The 17,831-nt window shown below is 44.7% G+C and overlaps 1 protein-coding gene across 1 annotated transcript; it reads left to right on the top strand.

The window, feature by feature from the left end:
- Nucleotides 1–238: 238 nt before the first annotated feature.
- Nucleotides 239–12,900, top strand: bmf1 (BCL2 modifying factor 1). The gene is made up of 4 exons (XM_008281386.1): nt 239–368; nt 2,285–2,481; nt 3,086–3,291; nt 7,964–12,900. The coding sequence occupies exons 2-4, from the start codon at nt 2,310–2,312 to the stop codon at nt 8,078–8,080; spliced, it is 495 nt and encodes a 164-aa protein (XP_008279608.1). The 5' UTR covers nt 239–368; nt 2,285–2,309; the 3' UTR covers nt 8,081–12,900.
- Nucleotides 12,901–17,831: the final 4,931 nt, after the last annotated feature.

Genomic DNA, 17,831 nt, shown 5'->3' with positions numbered 1-17,831 from the left:
CTGCATACACGACTGAGAAGGCGGGACAAAAACAAAGCCGCTGATTGGCTGCGGCAAATGAGCCTTATAGCGCGTCGCAGTGCCTCCTCTGCGCGCGCTCCACGCTGCCCTCAGACGCGCTGCGTCTTTAAGGCAGGTTTATTTACTAATTTTGCGCACCACGCCCCGGTGGCGGAGTCAGTTTGGAGCTGACGTCGGCGAAATGAAATCGGCTTGTAGCAGTTTTCCTCCCAGAATGGAAGCAGCCGTGGAGGTGAAAAGGACTAAACTCGCTTGACTTGGCAGGATATTGAACTTTCTTTTATTTTTTATTTTTTTTCTTCTCTCCTGGGTGCAAGACAGTCGTTACAACGAAGCCAGTCTTTGTGGTAAGCTCACCAGAAACACTATTTAAAGCCATTTTTGCCCCACACTTTCCGACAGCTTTAACGTGAAGAAGTAACATCCGCGTCCTTTGGAAGAAGCAACAAACAACGTGTGAAACAGACGCAACAAATGTTGTTTCGACACATGTTGTGTGCTTCGCTGAGGCCAAACGTCAAAGCGGTCCGGTTAAATACGGCGTTTAAGTCCAAGTCGGCTTGTCATTCATACAGCACAGATTTGAATTATACCGGCTTTCCCGGTTTACGGAGCTCCGTGTGGGTGAATGGACTCCAGGCTGCAGGGCGGCGAGCGACTCATGTTTCGGTACTTTGGTTCAAAAATGTAAAAGCCTGACAGTCGTTTTCTCTGCAGAATTTAAAGAGTTAGCAAGTGTGCTCGTGTAATTACGTGTGTGCTATTTCCAAATCTGTGCCAGTACATAATTAAACTTATTTTTTTTAAACTTGATTAATTTAGGTTCAGCACGAGCTCCTCTTATTGATATTTGTTTACAAACAAAAAAAAATGTCGCGAGACTCTGGAACCGCTTCGAGATTTTTTTTTGTCATTTCAGGATTTGCAGTGTTCTAATGTTATATAAAGTTGAAATTGGTGTGCTGTCGGCCTCTTTATGCTGTTGGGCAGAAACTGTGTCAATAACAGAGCACCACCACCACCTCCACCCCCCATCCATGGCTCCTCTCCTTTTGTTAGGGTTTCTTGTGTCTGCAGCAGGGGGAGCCACCGTCTGACACAAACACACAGCAGCCCGGTCACTAGAGCCCTGCAGAACACAGCACTGAGATCTGAGAGTTGAACCATTTTTTTTCTCTCTCTCTCTCTCTCTCTCTCTTCTGAGCCCATGTTCTTACTCTGTGTTTGTCAAAACAAAGCATTAAGTGGTTTTACACACAGGGTTTATTGTGAGCGCACACAGTATATCGTGAGGTCAGGACATGCTAGAGACAGTCCAATCTGCTTATGTTGGGTGAAGAAATGAAAACTCCTTCTTGGGGAGCTGGCAGGCTGACAGACCAGGGTAAGGAGAGTGGCTTAGGATTTTCCTCAAAGACTGTCATTACCCTTTTGCTGTGGACCCTAATTTGGAAGTGTGGTAATAGTCTAACCCTGCATTACAACTCAGTGGTGACTTGGGGTTTCACTAGTGAGGCAACTTGAATTTCACCTATATTTTGATAACTCTTTGACCCACTATATGACTCAAGGTTGAGTCCAGTGCATGGATGACACTCGAGATTCTTGCCACGCTGCGGTTAGATCGGTTTAATACATAACGAGGCATTTTTATTGTTCTTGTCATTAAATTTCCTTTTAATATCTGTATACATTTCAGATATGCACACTGAGCACTGATACTCGCTGTAAAAGTACCCGATGTTAGTGAAGTTAGCAATCACGGGCCGGTCCAACTGCTGTCCAGAGGGCTGATTAGCAGAGACAAGAGAGAATCTCCCTCTCATTTAACCTAGTCAGCCAAACTCCCTTTTATGTAACTGTGGCTCAACTGAGTCGCTTAACCGCAGCGAATTGTGTGGTTTCATCACTGAGCTGAACAGAGCCATTTGTCTAAATAAGCACTGAGCTCCTTTGCCACAAATGAAGGCAGACCTTTAGCTCATTTCTTCTTCTCAGACTTATCCACTGTGGTTTTATTGATTTGAGGGCACTCATTATAGGCCAGACAGGTTGTCTATAATGATAATGGGTGCTCTGGAGGAATGAAGGAATAATGAATGTGTCTGAGATCATCTCATCAGCTCTAATGTAGATTTTGTCCAAGGTTATCATCATTAGCGTAGGAAACTTTGGGAAGCCTATGATTTAATCACTCCCTGCAAGATAAATATTCTATATTGAGCTGCAGCAGTAATCTTTCTTTGTCTGTGTCACTTTTAAGGCTGCTCATCTTCTAGTGCCCCCGTATGGACGATGAGGAGGATGATGTTTTTGAGCCAGACCCCCACTGCTGGCGCACAACATTCAGGGAGATAAAGTGTGAAGACCGGGGCACACAGACTCCTGGTCCTGCCCTGCAACCAAACAACGGCATGCTGCCCTGTGGAGTCGCAGAGGAGCCCAGACCACTCTTCTACGGTGAGGCTGGCGACATACCGTATTTCAAAAGAGAAAAAGGAACCTTGCCTTGTGCGTGATAACCAGTGTTATAAAACTGTAGCGCAAAAAGCCTGATGTGATACTTGCTGTGAGAACTGGGTAACAGTGTTGCTGCACTGATCTCACCCCTGGCGCCTGATAGTCGTCATCACATTCGCTTTTATGGTCTGTGTGCAGTGTACGCAGCTGCTTTGCTATTCAAAAGGCGCCAGACTGGCATTGTGACTGAAAGGACGTTATAGAAGTGCTCACCTGTGCAACAACTCTTCAGAGAACTGATATCAGTGACAGCAAAGTGACACTGGCGCCATATACGAGTAATCATTCCAAAGTCGCTCCATGACAACTGACTGAACTTAAAATATGGATCGTGTGAGTTTGTTGTGTACGAGTGACTTATGAAACGATTAAATGTGATAAAAGAGCTGGGAAGATGGCGGTTTGAGCCAAGGCACGCTACTTGGCTGATCTTTGTACCTGTAGTAAGGAAAATCCTGCCAAGTGTCACTGTTGTATTCAGATTATTGTAATGAACACTTGTGTTGTTTCCAAAATAATAAGTATCAGCCTTGACACTCAACAGGTAACGCAGGTTTTCGATTGCACTTCCCAGCACGCTTTGAGCTTATTGGGGATCACCAAGCGAGGCAACAACAAGGAAGTGAAATGGAGCAAAACGGGATGGAGCAGCTGCCCCGGCAGCAACCTGTGGCGCGCAGCGTGGAGGCTTGCATTGGACAGAAACTCCAGCTGATAGGAGACCAGTTTCACCGGGAACACCTACAACTGGTGAGGAGGAAAGCTGCATCCTGCCGGCTGTGCAAACTCAGGGCAGACACCTTGAAGTCTGATGGCAGTAAACAAGGTCAACTGACCGATGACACCATAACGCTATGTTATTGCTCGGGCTGTCAGATCAAAATATCGCTGTCGTGCCCCACATTAAGTGTTAAAGGCAACCTGATTCCTCTGACAGTAGATGAAACTGAGATAGCAAAACAAAATGCCGTAATGCAAGAGAGGTAGTCTTCTACAAATCACATTTACTACTATAGCATAGTGACAGTGGAGAAGTCACAATGAATGAGTTCTGCACTGTTTTTATGTTTAATTAGTCTCACCTTTTTGTGCATTCTCCCTGGCTTCACTATATGATGTCAAGCTCATGGCACTATAAAGCACAAGTTTGCTGCCATCAAACTAGAGGTAACTGTGTGTCTCTTGTTCATGTGTGTCAGGTTAGGAAGGCGTTTATAAAGTAGGAAAAAGTGCACTCCACACATTAGCAACACCATCTACAAACTACTTTTAAATAAATATTTGGATCTCATCCTGATCTGACAGAGATTAATCGTGGGTCAAAAGTTTGCTCTCTTTTATTGTGTTTGCTCCGTATTTGTTTTGGAGAGGCTGTGCACATGCAGAACTTCAGCCCAGCGTCTCACCCCCCCGACTCTTTCCCCTCAAGCCAAAGACATTGCAGAACCAGGACAGCCCTTCCCCCACTTCACCAACCCCCGGCCCTCCCCCCTGCCTCCTCTTCCTGTTTATTTCTCTCTCTCTTTTCTCCTGTTTCCTCAGTGTGCTTTGGAGGCAAGTGGCATAGAGGATGCCTGGCCTCAAACTACACACTGTGGTCAGGAGGACAGTGTCCACTCGGTCGGTGTGCCGCTTCTTTGTGGCTGCGTTGTAAAAACCATGACATACTGTTGTTTTCAAAAAATATATATTCTGCAGTGTGCAAGTTGCACAGGTGGTTAACAGTCTAACACACTTTTTTTTTTCTTTTTTTCGCACATGCACATTTAAACACACTCCTCCACTCATAGTGATACGTCCAGGAAAAAGCAGAAGTGGCGGGAGTAGGTAAACATGTTGTAACCCGAAGCTCAGCACGTGAGCCCAGAGGGGAACAGCTGTGGTTCCAGGGAGTCTCCAGTCAGCCCCTTCCCTCGGCAAGGAGCGGCCACAGGAGACACCCAAATAAGAGGTCTTGCTCAGCCATAGGCAGAATGGGGGGCGAGATCCATAATGATGGTATAATCATGTATATGGGGGGGAGATGGAGGTTTTGGAAATTGAACCTCAAATGATCAAGTAACCACCATCTTTAGTTGTCTTAAAACCTCCCCTTTGGTGAAAAAGGACCCTCCCTGCTCTTCATGTAATATATATATTTTTAAACTTCATACTCTGAAGTGCGAGACAGTTTCTGATTTTCTCATGCACTTATCAAGCAGATGTTATTTATACCCCTGCAGCACAGCATGACTCATGTATTGTGACACTAGCAGACACACAGACAACCAGACGGTCAGACAGGAGGGTTGCTGTGATGTGTGTGTGTGTGTGTGTGTCTGTGCGGCCGGGATCTACTGACGCACAACGGAGGCAGGCCTGGGTCAGGGGATGAGGAAGTGGCTTTTGCTCCCTTTTGCTGCTTGAGTAAACAGCAGACAGGACAGTCAAGAGTGAAATCGTCCCTGTGAAGTCACATCCTGAACACATACGTTTTGTGATATTCTGATAACAAGATTTTTGCCTGTGTTACGGCGAGTCAGCCAGCTTGTAATTCTCGCTTGCAAAGAGACAAGTAGGACTACTGTTGACACTTGTTGTTCAAGTGGAGCATAACTACAACTCTGCCACTATTTGTGTGTGTGTCTGTGTGTTGCGGCTCTGTGTGGCTGACTGTTACAGAGGGATGTTTTTACAACTCAAACACTGATGTGCGGTTTTGGATGCGTGATTCCACTGCAGCCTCTGTAATTGCTATTTCTGGCTCCGGTTGTGCAATTCATTGTATTGTGCGTGCGTGCGTACATGCTTATGCATGAATACACCCATACTTGTTTTTCTGCTTTTCTGCTGTCTCTCACTTCTCGCTATCACACGGTCTGACAGTCAGTGCAAAAACTCTCACTCGATAATAGTGTTACTGTTTGTCACCTCTCGTACCTGTTGCTCCTGTCATTCTGCAATTTATTAGCAGTGCAGACACTTGTCCCTGAGCAAATCAAGTGCCTTCAACTGCCATCACCTTGATAGCTTTTGGAGCAATGTGGCTGCGAGTGTTCTCCATGGGAGCCCATGGCCCCCGGCAAAAAGAGGGATTAGGTAGCGAAGGAGTGCTGGTGGCTGCTGACAGATAAATTGCTCCTCAGTCAGAGAGGGCTCGAGGGGACTCTGAGGTCCCCAGAGGATGGCTGACATTAGCCGGCCCGCCATTTGAGACACAGCAATAATGACAGTCACAATGGCAGGAAGACTGCTCCAGCCTGCACAGGGCAAGGAGCAGAGTTAGGTTTCATCCCCATGTTTTTTTAAGAGAGACGACTCCTGGTGCTTTCGATAGGAGGTGTTGAAAGCAGGGTTGAATATCTCCTGTGTGTGTGTGTGTGTGTGTGTCTCTATGTGTGTGTGTGTGTAGCTGAGAGTGTGCGTTTGCATGCACGCAGTGTTTGTGGCTTTATCTCTCTACTGTTCCAGTGAGGGCACAGCACTCTCTCCTTTCAGCACTTGTAAAGGGGGGGAGGAGTGGAGTTGCGCTGGAAGTAAAAAAAAAAAACAAATGATATTTACTTTTCATTTATTGTCCTGTGATGAGTTTTGCTGATGGCGATGTCAGTTTGTGCAGTTCTAATAAAACTGCTAGTTGTTTGTATTTTTCCCTTTGCCCTTGTCCCGTCGCTGGCTGGTGTGACTAATCCAGAGTTTCTTGTTATGGAGGCCGGCCTGTTTGCTCAAGCGATAAGGCAGAGCTTCTGAGCAGCTGCTTTGACAGACAGCCTGCATGGGACGCCGATAAAGCGCATCAAGCTTGTGTCAGAGTGACGACACAGAGAATCTGGGTAGACTCTGCCGCTTTATCGCAAGCTAAATTTAGAGCCCGAGTTTCATTTCGACAGTTGGTGGCGTGACTCATGACTAAGTTGTGACAGGCCTGTGCACACCTCCCTTTGTCACCCTTGCTCTGTGTGTGTGTGTCAGTGTGAAGAGCAAAAGGCCAGTGGAACATTCTGTTTCTGGCAGTAAACATTAATTGCTTCTCATGTAGCCCGTAGTAATCGCACAAACTTTGTAGCGCGATAAATCTCTCAGTTGACTCATTTCACTCCTGCAGCTTTTACTATCTAATGTTGAAACTCTAGGCGCCATTAAATATTACACATATTGATATACAGTACGCTTATAATTGCACATGTGCAGTCATTTTTGCCTCCATCCTCTTTGATCGCACACTTGTAGCTGACTGTAGTCTCATATTATTTAGTTTTAAATTGAAAAGACTCCAGGCATGGCAGTGTTTACCAAGTCGAGCCTCGCTGTTTGCCAACACTGCAGCGTAGATGTATCGCGGTGAGCTCATCCACGCTGTGCTGCATATAAATATTGCCTGTGTTTATTGTGAAGCAGACATTATGCTGTTATTATATCCTTATCAAAATATCCCCAGGCAAGATTTAGATATGCCATACAGCGCAGAACTTCCCAGGAGTCTTTGCCATCATTTTTTTACCTCTATTTTTTTTTCTCTTTTGAGCAAGATACTGGTTGGAACCTGGCAAAGCTTATGCAACACCCTGCAATGTTCACCACAAATTGATAAGAGTATAGAAACCCAGAGGCTTATCACAGTGGCAGTTCTTGGTTTTAACTAGGTCAAGGTTTGGACACCATGTTAAGTCATGTAAATATGGCATATCTAATCTCTGCCTTTAGATATTTTGGCTTTTGTAAACAATAGCACATTGTTGTTAAGAGAAGGCAGCAGCGCACTCTCATGCATTGTTGTGGAAAAGTAATCTCAGGTCTCTCTAGTTTTAGTCTTCAGCTTACAAACCCTTACGGTCTGAATGGATCCGCAGCACTATCAGGCGTAGTGAAGTCTGGCTTTCGTCAGCAGATGAGCTGTTGCGTCGTACTGTACCTCTCTCATGCAGATACGTGTTTTCCAGAGACTCCCTGCCTCTCATCAAGAGCTCCCTAATCCCATTTGGTGCAATTATCTTATCTCAGCTTCTCAATGGCAGAGATAGCATTATCCCTCTAATCGCACACAATCCAATTGGCTCGCAAACCTGAGAGAGTCTCCTCCTGAGCCGCTGGTCTTTGCCAGAAAGATTAGAAAAAGTGTGACCATATGATGAATGTGTTTATGGGCTCGGAATGTCTGTTGGGAAGCCCGGGATCCCGCACACAAAGGGAGGCCTTCGCTAATAAGTATTGTTGGGGACAGGAGCAGACTGTTGTGAAAATATCAGCGTCGTTCCGGTGTCTGGTTCTGTCTTATCCTCTTCTCAGTTGACCCTTTCCACTGTGCTCGCTGTCAATCAGCGTACATCACAGCCAACATCAGCTAAACTTCACAGTGAAAACCAAAACTTCTGACTATTTTTACCGCTGTATTTTTGGTTTCTGTGTAGCTCGCTAACTGTTTGGTCTTTATTTGTTGTTTCAGTATCATCGAAACCAAAGGAACCAGGGGCCGCTGTGGTGGCGCCTGGCCGCAGCCCTACTCAGCCTTCTGTTTGACAGGGGGTTCATTGCTGGAGGAGGTGGTGCAGGACGGAGGTGAGGGGGATCTCCCCCATTGCGTCCCTTTTTCTTCATCTCTGTAAGGAACTGGACTCCTAATGGCACTGTCAAATCTAACACGGGTCTGTTTGGGGGAGAAAAGAAAGGAGACACAAAGGTCACCGCGGGACGGAGACAACCAACTTTTATACAAGGTCGTGTGTTTTTTCTTTCCAAGAAGATGCCATGATGCGCCGAGATTCCTCTAAAGGACAATGTTCATATTTTGGCATACATGTGGTGTAGTAGTTTTGTACAGTACATTGTTCTTGGTAAAGTTTTTGCACTTCAACATGTATCCCATCTTTAATGACCTCCACAGACCCTGGGAATGCCTTAGGCAGGACTCACATGTGTGCGTTTAGGCATCAATGATCTTGCTTCTCATTCACTTTGAATGTGGCGGCGTCATGCGTTGCCAAACTCACTCGTGGGTCCGTTGTTGTTCAATCAAATCATGTTCATCTTATGACGATCGCACCAGCAAAGACATCAGGCACGCCCCCCTTGAAGCGTCGATGCAGTGTGTATGTGTGAGTCCTGCCTTATTCAGTGTCTTCTGCCAGAATGAGTATTGAGCAATTTTGACAGGCTTAGATGAGACGGTTAGGAAGTGAAAGGAAATGTGGTGTGACGTTTTCTTTTCTGAAGTTTCCCTGGCGACCAGTCAAGTTGATTTACTAACTTCCAAAGAGGCAACTTCTCAGAACAAAGCATTTTGCACCTCACCTTAATGGAACATTTATCTTTTCTTGTTTTCTTTTATTTTACTTCTTATGTTTTGTTTCCTCAGCCCCCCATTTTCTTTGGTATGGTATTAAGTTTGATTATGATCCCTCAGTATCGTTGAAAATATTGGGAACAAAGTATCTGCGCATGAAGAAGTTGGCACACTGTGAGATATTATCTAAATATCTTTGAAATATGCACAGAGTGGAGAGTTTGAGGTAAACTTGTCTTTAGTCTTGTGCTACATGTCAAACATTTGAGACTCTTTGATGACTGAAGAAGTATCAGGATGAAGTTTCCAGCGCTGAACATTGCTGTCTGGTCAAACAAGTTTGATGACTGCCGGTAAACCTGCCAAACATCCAAAAGGAAGTTTAAACAAATAAAATAAATCAAGCCATGTGCATTTGGCTGCATGAACTAATAAGACTATGAAGCTGTAACAAACAATCCAGATAATTAACAGTCGACTCATGACTCTATTGACATGCTGACATGAGTCAATATTGCAAAATCGACACAAAAGTTTTAGTGTCACTCATTTATTTGAACAAATCACTTCAGCGAACCTGATTTTAGAAGGTTTGTTTGCCGTGAACCAGTTTGAACTCTTCATTTCTAATTCTGTTTTGGCCATTTTGTTCTTTTAGTAACAGCAGTCATTCATTTGTGTGATTGCTGTTCTAATTATTCAGGGGTGTTTGTTATTGTGCAGCGCAGTGGTCATCTGGTAACCATGTGGGTGGCAGATGATGTCTGAGATGTAGCACACTGAGTAGATGTTTATAATAATATCACAGGGTGCTGACTTTTGCATGCATATAGAAAACTATTGAAGGTCTAGCACCATGCACTATTTTAGAACACAAGAGTAAATCACATTGATGTACTGAGCAAAGTAAGGCACCTGCCCGACTGTCAAAAAAAGGATAAAACTTAGCTTAGGCTAACATTCTTATTTCGATTTTAATTTCAGCAGATGTTCAGTTTTTACTTCGGTCTTGTTCCCAATTTCATCCTCTAATACACGACTTCCCTTTGTTTTTGGTGTGTTCTTTTCATGTGATTGTTTTCAGACCTCCATGCCCTTGAAGTGGAGCTGTGGATCCACTGTTTTTGCACTAGACTTACACCCTTCAAGAGTTCAGATTGTTACCGCGCTAACCTCTGTCTTGTATGAAGGTTTTTCAGTTGTATCTGGTTTTCTTTGCCACCACATTTCAGATGTATTCATTCACATGTCCAAGACAAATAATCAGTGTTGACACCTGACTGAACACAGTCTGGAATCTGGATTGGATGTCGGTTCTTAAAAATTTCACTCGCCAGTGTTTCAGTCTACGGTTATGGAGTTATGGAGTCAGCGTTATTGTCCTGTGCCTCGACTGAAAGGTTTCCCGGTTTGCTTTTCACAGCCCCCGCGTGTTCTGAACACCAAACAATATGGCGTAACCAATCTGTGAAACAGAATCTCCTGCTCTCAGGCCACCTTTATGGGGTTTTACATCATTTGATATTCTGTTGGGTGATCTTATATTGTCTTTGGTGCACAGACAGAGATTTGGGACCTTTGAGCACGTATAACCACCACTGACTCAGCAGACAGACAGTCTCTGAAATGAAACATTAGTGAAAAAGACTGTAATTATTGTTGAAATATGAATATGTTTAAAGACACTGTTGAAGATGCTGTTTGTTATGTCTTTTCTGATTGCTGAACCCAGGCCAACTTTTGGACCCAAGGAGCAGTACATATCAGGGGTCTGTAATTACTTGCTCCTTACAATGTGTCAAGTTTATCACTGCATAATTAGGGTTTTCTCTCATTATCTCTCAAGATGTCTCAGGGACGGACTTTGTGGGCTACTGGTAACCTTGAGAATCTGTTACATGGTTAGAAGAAGAGCAGTGTTGTCACCCATTTATTTATGACGAGACCTCCTGAGGTCTTGTCAGCGTCTCCTATTTTCGTTTCACTTGGAAATTCCTCTCGGGCCAATTTCTCAGCACACACACATTAAAGGTACAGTTTGACCGAGGAGTCTGAGGCTGACTTGCTGGCTGTGGTGGTGACGGGAACTACTGAGTATGTAGTGATAGGCGTATGAGGTGCACTGAATGTGGTTGTGGTCATAGTTTCCTGCGGATCCTGAACGCTGAGCCAGTCCGTGTAGCACCCCGTCTCACCATTGGCTCTTGACTCCCTCTTTGTGCTGCTCCTTCATTTACATGGTTATTGTTCATCGGTTCATTTTCTTTGTAATTTATTTTTTCCTTTTTTTTTTTTCTTTATTTATTTTTGGTATATTTGCCCATTTCTACTGTATACACCTGTGTGTGCAATTACTTCTTAATTTCCTCTTTTTTTTTTTTTTTGTTTTTTTTGCTCTTGGACTTGTATATGCTTCCGTTTGTTTGATTCTGTGCAGAGCAGGTTGGCCCTCATTGACCCTGACATTTCTTCTTGTGATACTCAACCCAAATTCTTTAATCACCTTTTGTAGGTTTTAAAAGAACAACAGTTTAAATTTATGTGGGGGGAGTTTATTTCAGTGACCAATAGCTGCAGTTTCTTGTTGACTATTGGACTGTATTGCCACAACATGAATTCATGACCACAGCTGCTATTCTTCGTAGAGAAGAAAAGCACAAGCCGACTACACGGGTGTTTGATACTCAAAAAATAGATTCTGGGTGGGGCGTTTCCCCCTAAAAGGTTGTGATTTGCCAGGAATGGGCCGAAACCGGTAACCTTTATCATTAACTTCCCCCACCCAATTCACCAGTCATCATGAGTAGTTTTACAATATGCGGTTTAGAAAAGCAGCAGCCTCGACGTAGTTAAACCTTTCAACGGGAGTTTTCCCCATCCCTTATAATTAATGAGTCATCACCCATCCCATCCTTCACTAATGATACACATGACATTGGAAAAGACTCAAACAGACAGAAGGAAGGTTGCCTTCATATTCCTCTCAAGTCACAGGGCGTTAGTTTTTGTGTTCTTTAATCTTAATCATTGTGTTGTAATCAATATGCACTGGAAAGTACTTTGTTTCTGTAAATCCCATAGGTCTCCTATCTGTTGTGTGTTAATGTATAGTATATACTCTGGATTGTTCTCTTGGGCTAATCTTGCCATGTGTCAGCCGTATATCTGTGCATTGACCAAGTAGGCTCAGGTATGTTGGCCTGTTTGATTTATTGGAAAGGGAAACAAGCCACCATGGTGCCCTGTATAATTTTGTTAGAATGAGGTTCCCAAACTGTGCTCATCACATTACATGTGAGCGCAGAGATATCCCAAGAGTGGGACATGTATTTTATGGAAACCGTCAGTGTCTTGAATTTTGTAGTCCACTTTATATAAATTTGAAGTTTTTTGTTTTTTTTGAGGAAGGTTTTGATTTAGATTTTTTTTTTTTAAACGATAACATTTCTTCTTCATGGTCTTTCTTAACTTTTTAAATTGTATTTTCTTAAGAAAAAAAAAAGGGGGTCTGCTTTTATAAGAACAGTTCATGCTTGTAAAATAATTTTTAATACCAGTAGGATCCTTTTTGAAGTCCATGAGATCAAGAACATTTTTTTTTTGTTGACGAAAATGAACTTGCAACATTCCTTGCACATCTCACCATGATATATACACGAAAATCAAGCAAACCAAAATAGTTCATGGTTGTGGTTAATTTGGCTCACGAGCTTGTAGCTATGAAATATTTACCCTTCTTTACAGGACAGATACAGTGTACATGTATTTCTAAAAAACCCTGGAATATGCCTTTAACTGCTCAGTTTCAACGAAGTCTTGATTATCACACACTCTCTGTATACCAAGAAATGAGACCCAGCGAAAATGTAGCATTTTTGTAAACATTGACTGTGTGTTTTCGAGACTCTACTGTGCACTCATTTTTATTTTTTTTGTGTTTATATATATTTTTTTGGTTCTTGATATAATATGGAAGTAAAGACAATTTGTTATGTAGTGCAATATGCTGTACATATGGAGCTTTGCTCTACAAATCTTTTTTTTTCTGGATTTCTTGTTGTTTATTGGTACTTTTTTTCAATAAAATTTTATTGAAGGTGTCGAGTCGAGTTTGTGTTTGGACGATCGATGCCACACGCAGCATCACACTTGTTCTTCATCTACAGGAACTGTGTGAGAGAGCAGGGGAGCCTTTTGAGACATCACACCTCTGCTTGTGGCTGAAGGTGCTAAATAAGTATTAGGTCATGGAGTTACAAAAGTAAAATTCTCACAGAATACACATACATCGCTTTATACAATCTGTCGTTGCTGTTTTTCTTTTTGCTTCATCTAGAATTCAATGCTCCTCCCCTCGGTCAGAAAATCTACAGAAGAAGAACTAATTCCCTCCTTTGCGCTGCTCCCACTCGTTAGAGCCCGAGCTTTTATTTTAAGGAGTTCTGTATTGTGAAAGAAGCCATGATGGATTAGCCAAGTGTCTGAAGCTAGCCAGGCATTTGAAGCCAGCCAGGCGTTCTGGCAGGGACTGTGCCCATCATATCCCTCCTGCTGTTAGGTCATTAATTTGGTGGGAGCAGTGGGGCTTCCAAAACACTCTAATAACTGCTGCCTGAACTCCATGTACACACACACACACACACACAAGCAAGTGTTGCATGACAACTGAATGAGCCTATGTGTACAGCAAATGAGAAGAGTTACTGTCACATCCTAAAAGGTTAAGGCCAATCTTGCTGAGCCCGCAGATTAGTTACACTGCAGCATGGATGCCCCGAAGACATGTGAGTGATGGATTAGTCCTGACACATGTAAACATTGCAGCCCAGTGTGTGTAACTGCTTTGTGCTCAGTGCAAAAATGCAGTTGTTGCACACTGTTTGCCGTATCCATTTATACGAAAAGTATATTTTGATATCAGCCCGAGATGAAAGTTTATCCACTCGCGAAGCAAATCACGCCCAAGATTTCGTTGCTCTTTCTTGTAACAGAGCAGACCACGTACAGCCTCCTCCCTCGGGGCTGACGCGTGGCGCTCCTATTGTCGTACATGCCAGGTACAGTTTCACACTCCGCCGACACCTGACTCACCTGTTTGGCCGCTTGCAGCGAAAGAGCTCCCTTGTCTGCGGCCCCCCGACACAAACACATGCACACAATGAGTGTGTCAGAGGATGTGGTTGAAACTGAACAACAGCACCTCAGCCAGTCATGCTTGGTTTAGTGTGCACAACTGTTCAGCTGTCCCTCTCCTAATCCTGTGTCACTGGTGTTTTAAGTGCAGGAACTTCAAGCCTAAATAGCAGCTAATTAACAGTGCTGTTTTTACAACTGTCAAAACATATAACCATCATATGACTGTAGGCCTCGGTTTAATTTTTGCAGAGGGGTTTGCTTGCTTTTTTTTTTTTTTTTTGGAAGATAATATACCGAATTTGAACCTAAAGGCAGCATTGTGTCCAATATGTCCCCCCGTCTCACTGGCTGTTTACCTCGGCTTCATGGCTCCTATGGTCCTCTCCTCTAGGATCAGCACTTAAATGGGGAGAGCATTGGCTTTCCCTGGCTCAAACAATGGCTCCTCTGTTCCCCCGGCCCGGCCGCCTGCTGAAAGAGACACCCATTAGAGAAGCGTCTATCTCTGGGGTCAGGCCCAGGGGTCACGCACAAGTACGGCTCTTGTTTATGTCTGCAAAGCCAATCAAAACACTGCAGCCTACGTTGTTAACTCCTGCTTGCCTGGCTGTGTAGTTCAGCCGACTAAAGAGCGGTTTCTGTTTGAGCAGAAGCCGCAGCGCGCAGTGAATCCGATTCAGCGTCACTGTGTCTCTGTTAAACTAAGCAAAAGTCATGTGTCACTAAGTGAATAAAGTAGGTGCATGAGAGGGAACGACAGCAAATAGGTTCTGACAGCACCTGCTCCGCTCCACGAGCCACAATCTTCACTCGCCCCCCCCGATTTCTGGCCTCGACGCCGCTTCAGTTCCTCCCTCCGGCACACACACACACACACACACACACACACACACAGAGGCAATTACCAAATGATCATGTGTGCGCTCACCCTTTTCATTGAGCTATAATTGAATGTAGGTATGATTCGAGGAAAAGAGTTCACGAGTTTTAAATTACATTAATGAGCCTGTGACTTATAATTTGCTCGCAGAGAAATAGAAAGGCTTGTACAGAGAAAGAGTTACAACCGAATGAATAGTTTTTTTCATCTTTGCATCTTCTGTCATTAGGGAGGAAGCTCGGTTATGAGTCACAGGCTGCTTTATGTCTCCGACTGGAAGTAATGGGCTTTAAACATCACGTATCAGCTGTTAGTCTACAAACAATCCTGGATTATTGTGAAATTTTTAACCTACTTCAGTCTCTACTGCTGCAAACAGGCTGACATTTTAGGTCTTTTTTTACTGAAATACCTCCACTAATATCTCCAGTCTAGCTTCACCGTGTCCCCGTCAGGATGAACTGTTCCTGAGCGCAGCCTCACGGAGCTGCTAGCAGGGCTGTAAACACTTAAATCTTGTTGATGATGGTTGTGTTCTCTGCAGCAAAACACATGTTTGAGCTGAAAGGTCTATCACTATCGTAAGGACTATAAAGATGGTATCTGTGGGCTCCGAGCCGCCAGCAAAACCTAAAACCACTCCCGCCACCTTTCCCAACACACACCTCCTCTGTCAGCGCTGACAGCAGCAAAGCACGGCAGGCGCACAACTCCTCTTTGAATGAAATGAAATGGGAATAAGTAGTTGTGCTTTTGCTTTGTTAAAAGTTCCTCAGTTGAAATGAAAAAGCGTTTCCGACTGCTAGGAAATGCTACGAATCTGTAAAGTGGAGAACATTTGAAAAGATTATAAAACTGCTGTTAGTTAAGGCAGAGGAACGCCACTGTCTCGGTCTTATTTGAACACTTTCCATTCTTCTTTTCCCCCCGCTTTGCACACATCTGGTGCTCAGGCAGGCAGTTGTCATGGGAATAAGTAGCTAAGCCAACAGTGTTGCATGTCGCTGTGCAGGAGGGGCGGAGGTTGGGGGGCTGATCAGGGTTCAGCTGGGCATGCTGTGGGTGCAGCAACTCAGCAACCAACCCCGACCAACCCCGACTCTCCCCCCACCCTCTCTCTCAGCTGTGACTGAACACAGCTGACCTCCTCTGGCAAAAACCCCCCAACCTCTAACCACCACCACCACCACCACCCCCTCCACAGCCCGCTCCGCTCTGCTCGGCCGCCCTACGACAAGAGAGTCGATCTCTTAACCCTTAGTAGCTGATTATCAAATAAACAGTACCGTGTTTTTTTGTTTTTTTTTTGCCGCGTTGCATTCGAGTCATTTTCTTATGTTTTTTAAAACTCCTCGCTTCTACGTCTGTTTCCAACTTCTCCTTTAATCTGCTGCGCTCGACTGGCTCTTTTCTTTACTTTCTCTGCTGAAGGAGAAGGTTGGGCAATCGCTATACAAGACTGTGAGTTCCCTTTGTTTACCAAGAGCAACCCAGCAGAGCGCAGTGCTTTGTTGAGCTGCAGTCACTCCCGGCCTCACAGCTGTGACACACACACACACACACACACACACACACACACACAGAACAGAAATCTCTGACTCACAAACACTAGCAGTATCCTGTGGTCAAGGGGAGGGATTTAAATCCTCGGAGCACAGCTCATGAACCTGCTGAACTTGTCTTCTCCGTCTCCTGCTGGCTATTGTTCTCTACTTTTTTTCCAACTTTATCACTTTTTCGAAATCTTCATACTTATCCACCACCATTTGGACCCAATTAAAAGATACACCCCATAAGCCTGCACGCAGCAGGCAGCTGTCTCTCCCCACGTGTGAAAATCCATGCACTTGGTATGTAGCTTTTGAAAGACACAAGCCCGGCCTAATTATGATGGGGGATGTCACTCAATAGACAGTACATAAACAAGCAGGGTCATTGTTGGGAACTAATTGGCAGGAAAAAAAAGATTCCTGTAGCAAGATAAAAATAAGTAGTCACTGTGGTTTCCTGAGGACGCACAAGAGGAGCCGTCTGCGCTGGCAAGGCCGAAGGTGTGCAGTAATGAGAGAAGAGCTCGCCTCGAGCCCAGTTTCCACACGCAGCTTCTTCACAAGAAGGCAGCATGCATAAAGGGTTGGATTAAGCCTCCGAGCTACAGAACCGGGCCAGTTCAGTGGGTGCGTTTTTTTTTGTTTTTTTTTTATACCTTGCAGGTTGGCAGGACGCCAGAGACGTCAGGCAGGCAGCCTGTCTTGTTAGCACACCTCACCTTGATAACAGGAGTGTGGAGAGAAGGATGAGGCCGAGGAAGAAAAACAACCAGCGCACCAGGGGTGGGGCTCTGGGACAATTGTGTGTGTGTGTTTGTAGGTTTCAGTGCGTGCGTCGGCTCACGCAATGGACCTCCTCCAAACAGTAACAACTGCAAAAACATTGGGTCGAGTGTTAAACTCGGAGCAGTTTTTCCGAGCTCATGTTTCACAACAGAGCACCAGGTCCTCCCTCCTTCTCTTTCTCCGTTTCTTTTCTCTCTTTACTTTTTTCTCCTGCCTCCCATCCCCCCCACACACACACTTCCCTGCTAGAGCTCTTTCCCTCCTTTTCTCTTGCTCGCTGGCCCTGTTCTTCTGCACTCCCTCACTATCTGTATGTCTATCTCACACACACACACACACACACACACACCAAACTTTTTCAGCCCCACACCCTCCCCCCATCCTTATGTACATGCTCTCCTCCCCCCGTCCCTCTCTTGCTGGCTGTTGTTGCTGACTGACAGTGCTGATTTACTCCATGCAGGTCTGGCAGGCTGCCAGCTCAACTCAAACAATTGTACGAGCTACAGGGCCGGCTGGTGGAGCCAAGTTTGGATGGCAATAAACAAAGTGAGCGATCGGCTCCTCTTCTCCTCTCCTCTCCTCTCCTCTCCTCTCCTCTCCTCCTGTCTCCTTTTCTCTCCTCTCCTCTCCTCTCCTCTTCTCCTCTCCTCCTGTCTCCTCTCCTCTCCTCTCCTCC

The sequence above is a fragment of the Stegastes partitus genome, unplaced genomic scaffold (genome assembly GCF_000690725.1).
Source record: "Stegastes partitus isolate 25-593 unplaced genomic scaffold, Stegastes_partitus-1.0.2 Scaffold233, whole genome shotgun sequence".
NCBI lineage: Eukaryota > Metazoa > Chordata > Actinopteri > Pomacentridae > Stegastes > Stegastes partitus.
The sequence above is the reverse complement of the archived record's forward strand: the minus strand, read 5'-3'. Positions and strand labels throughout refer to the sequence as shown.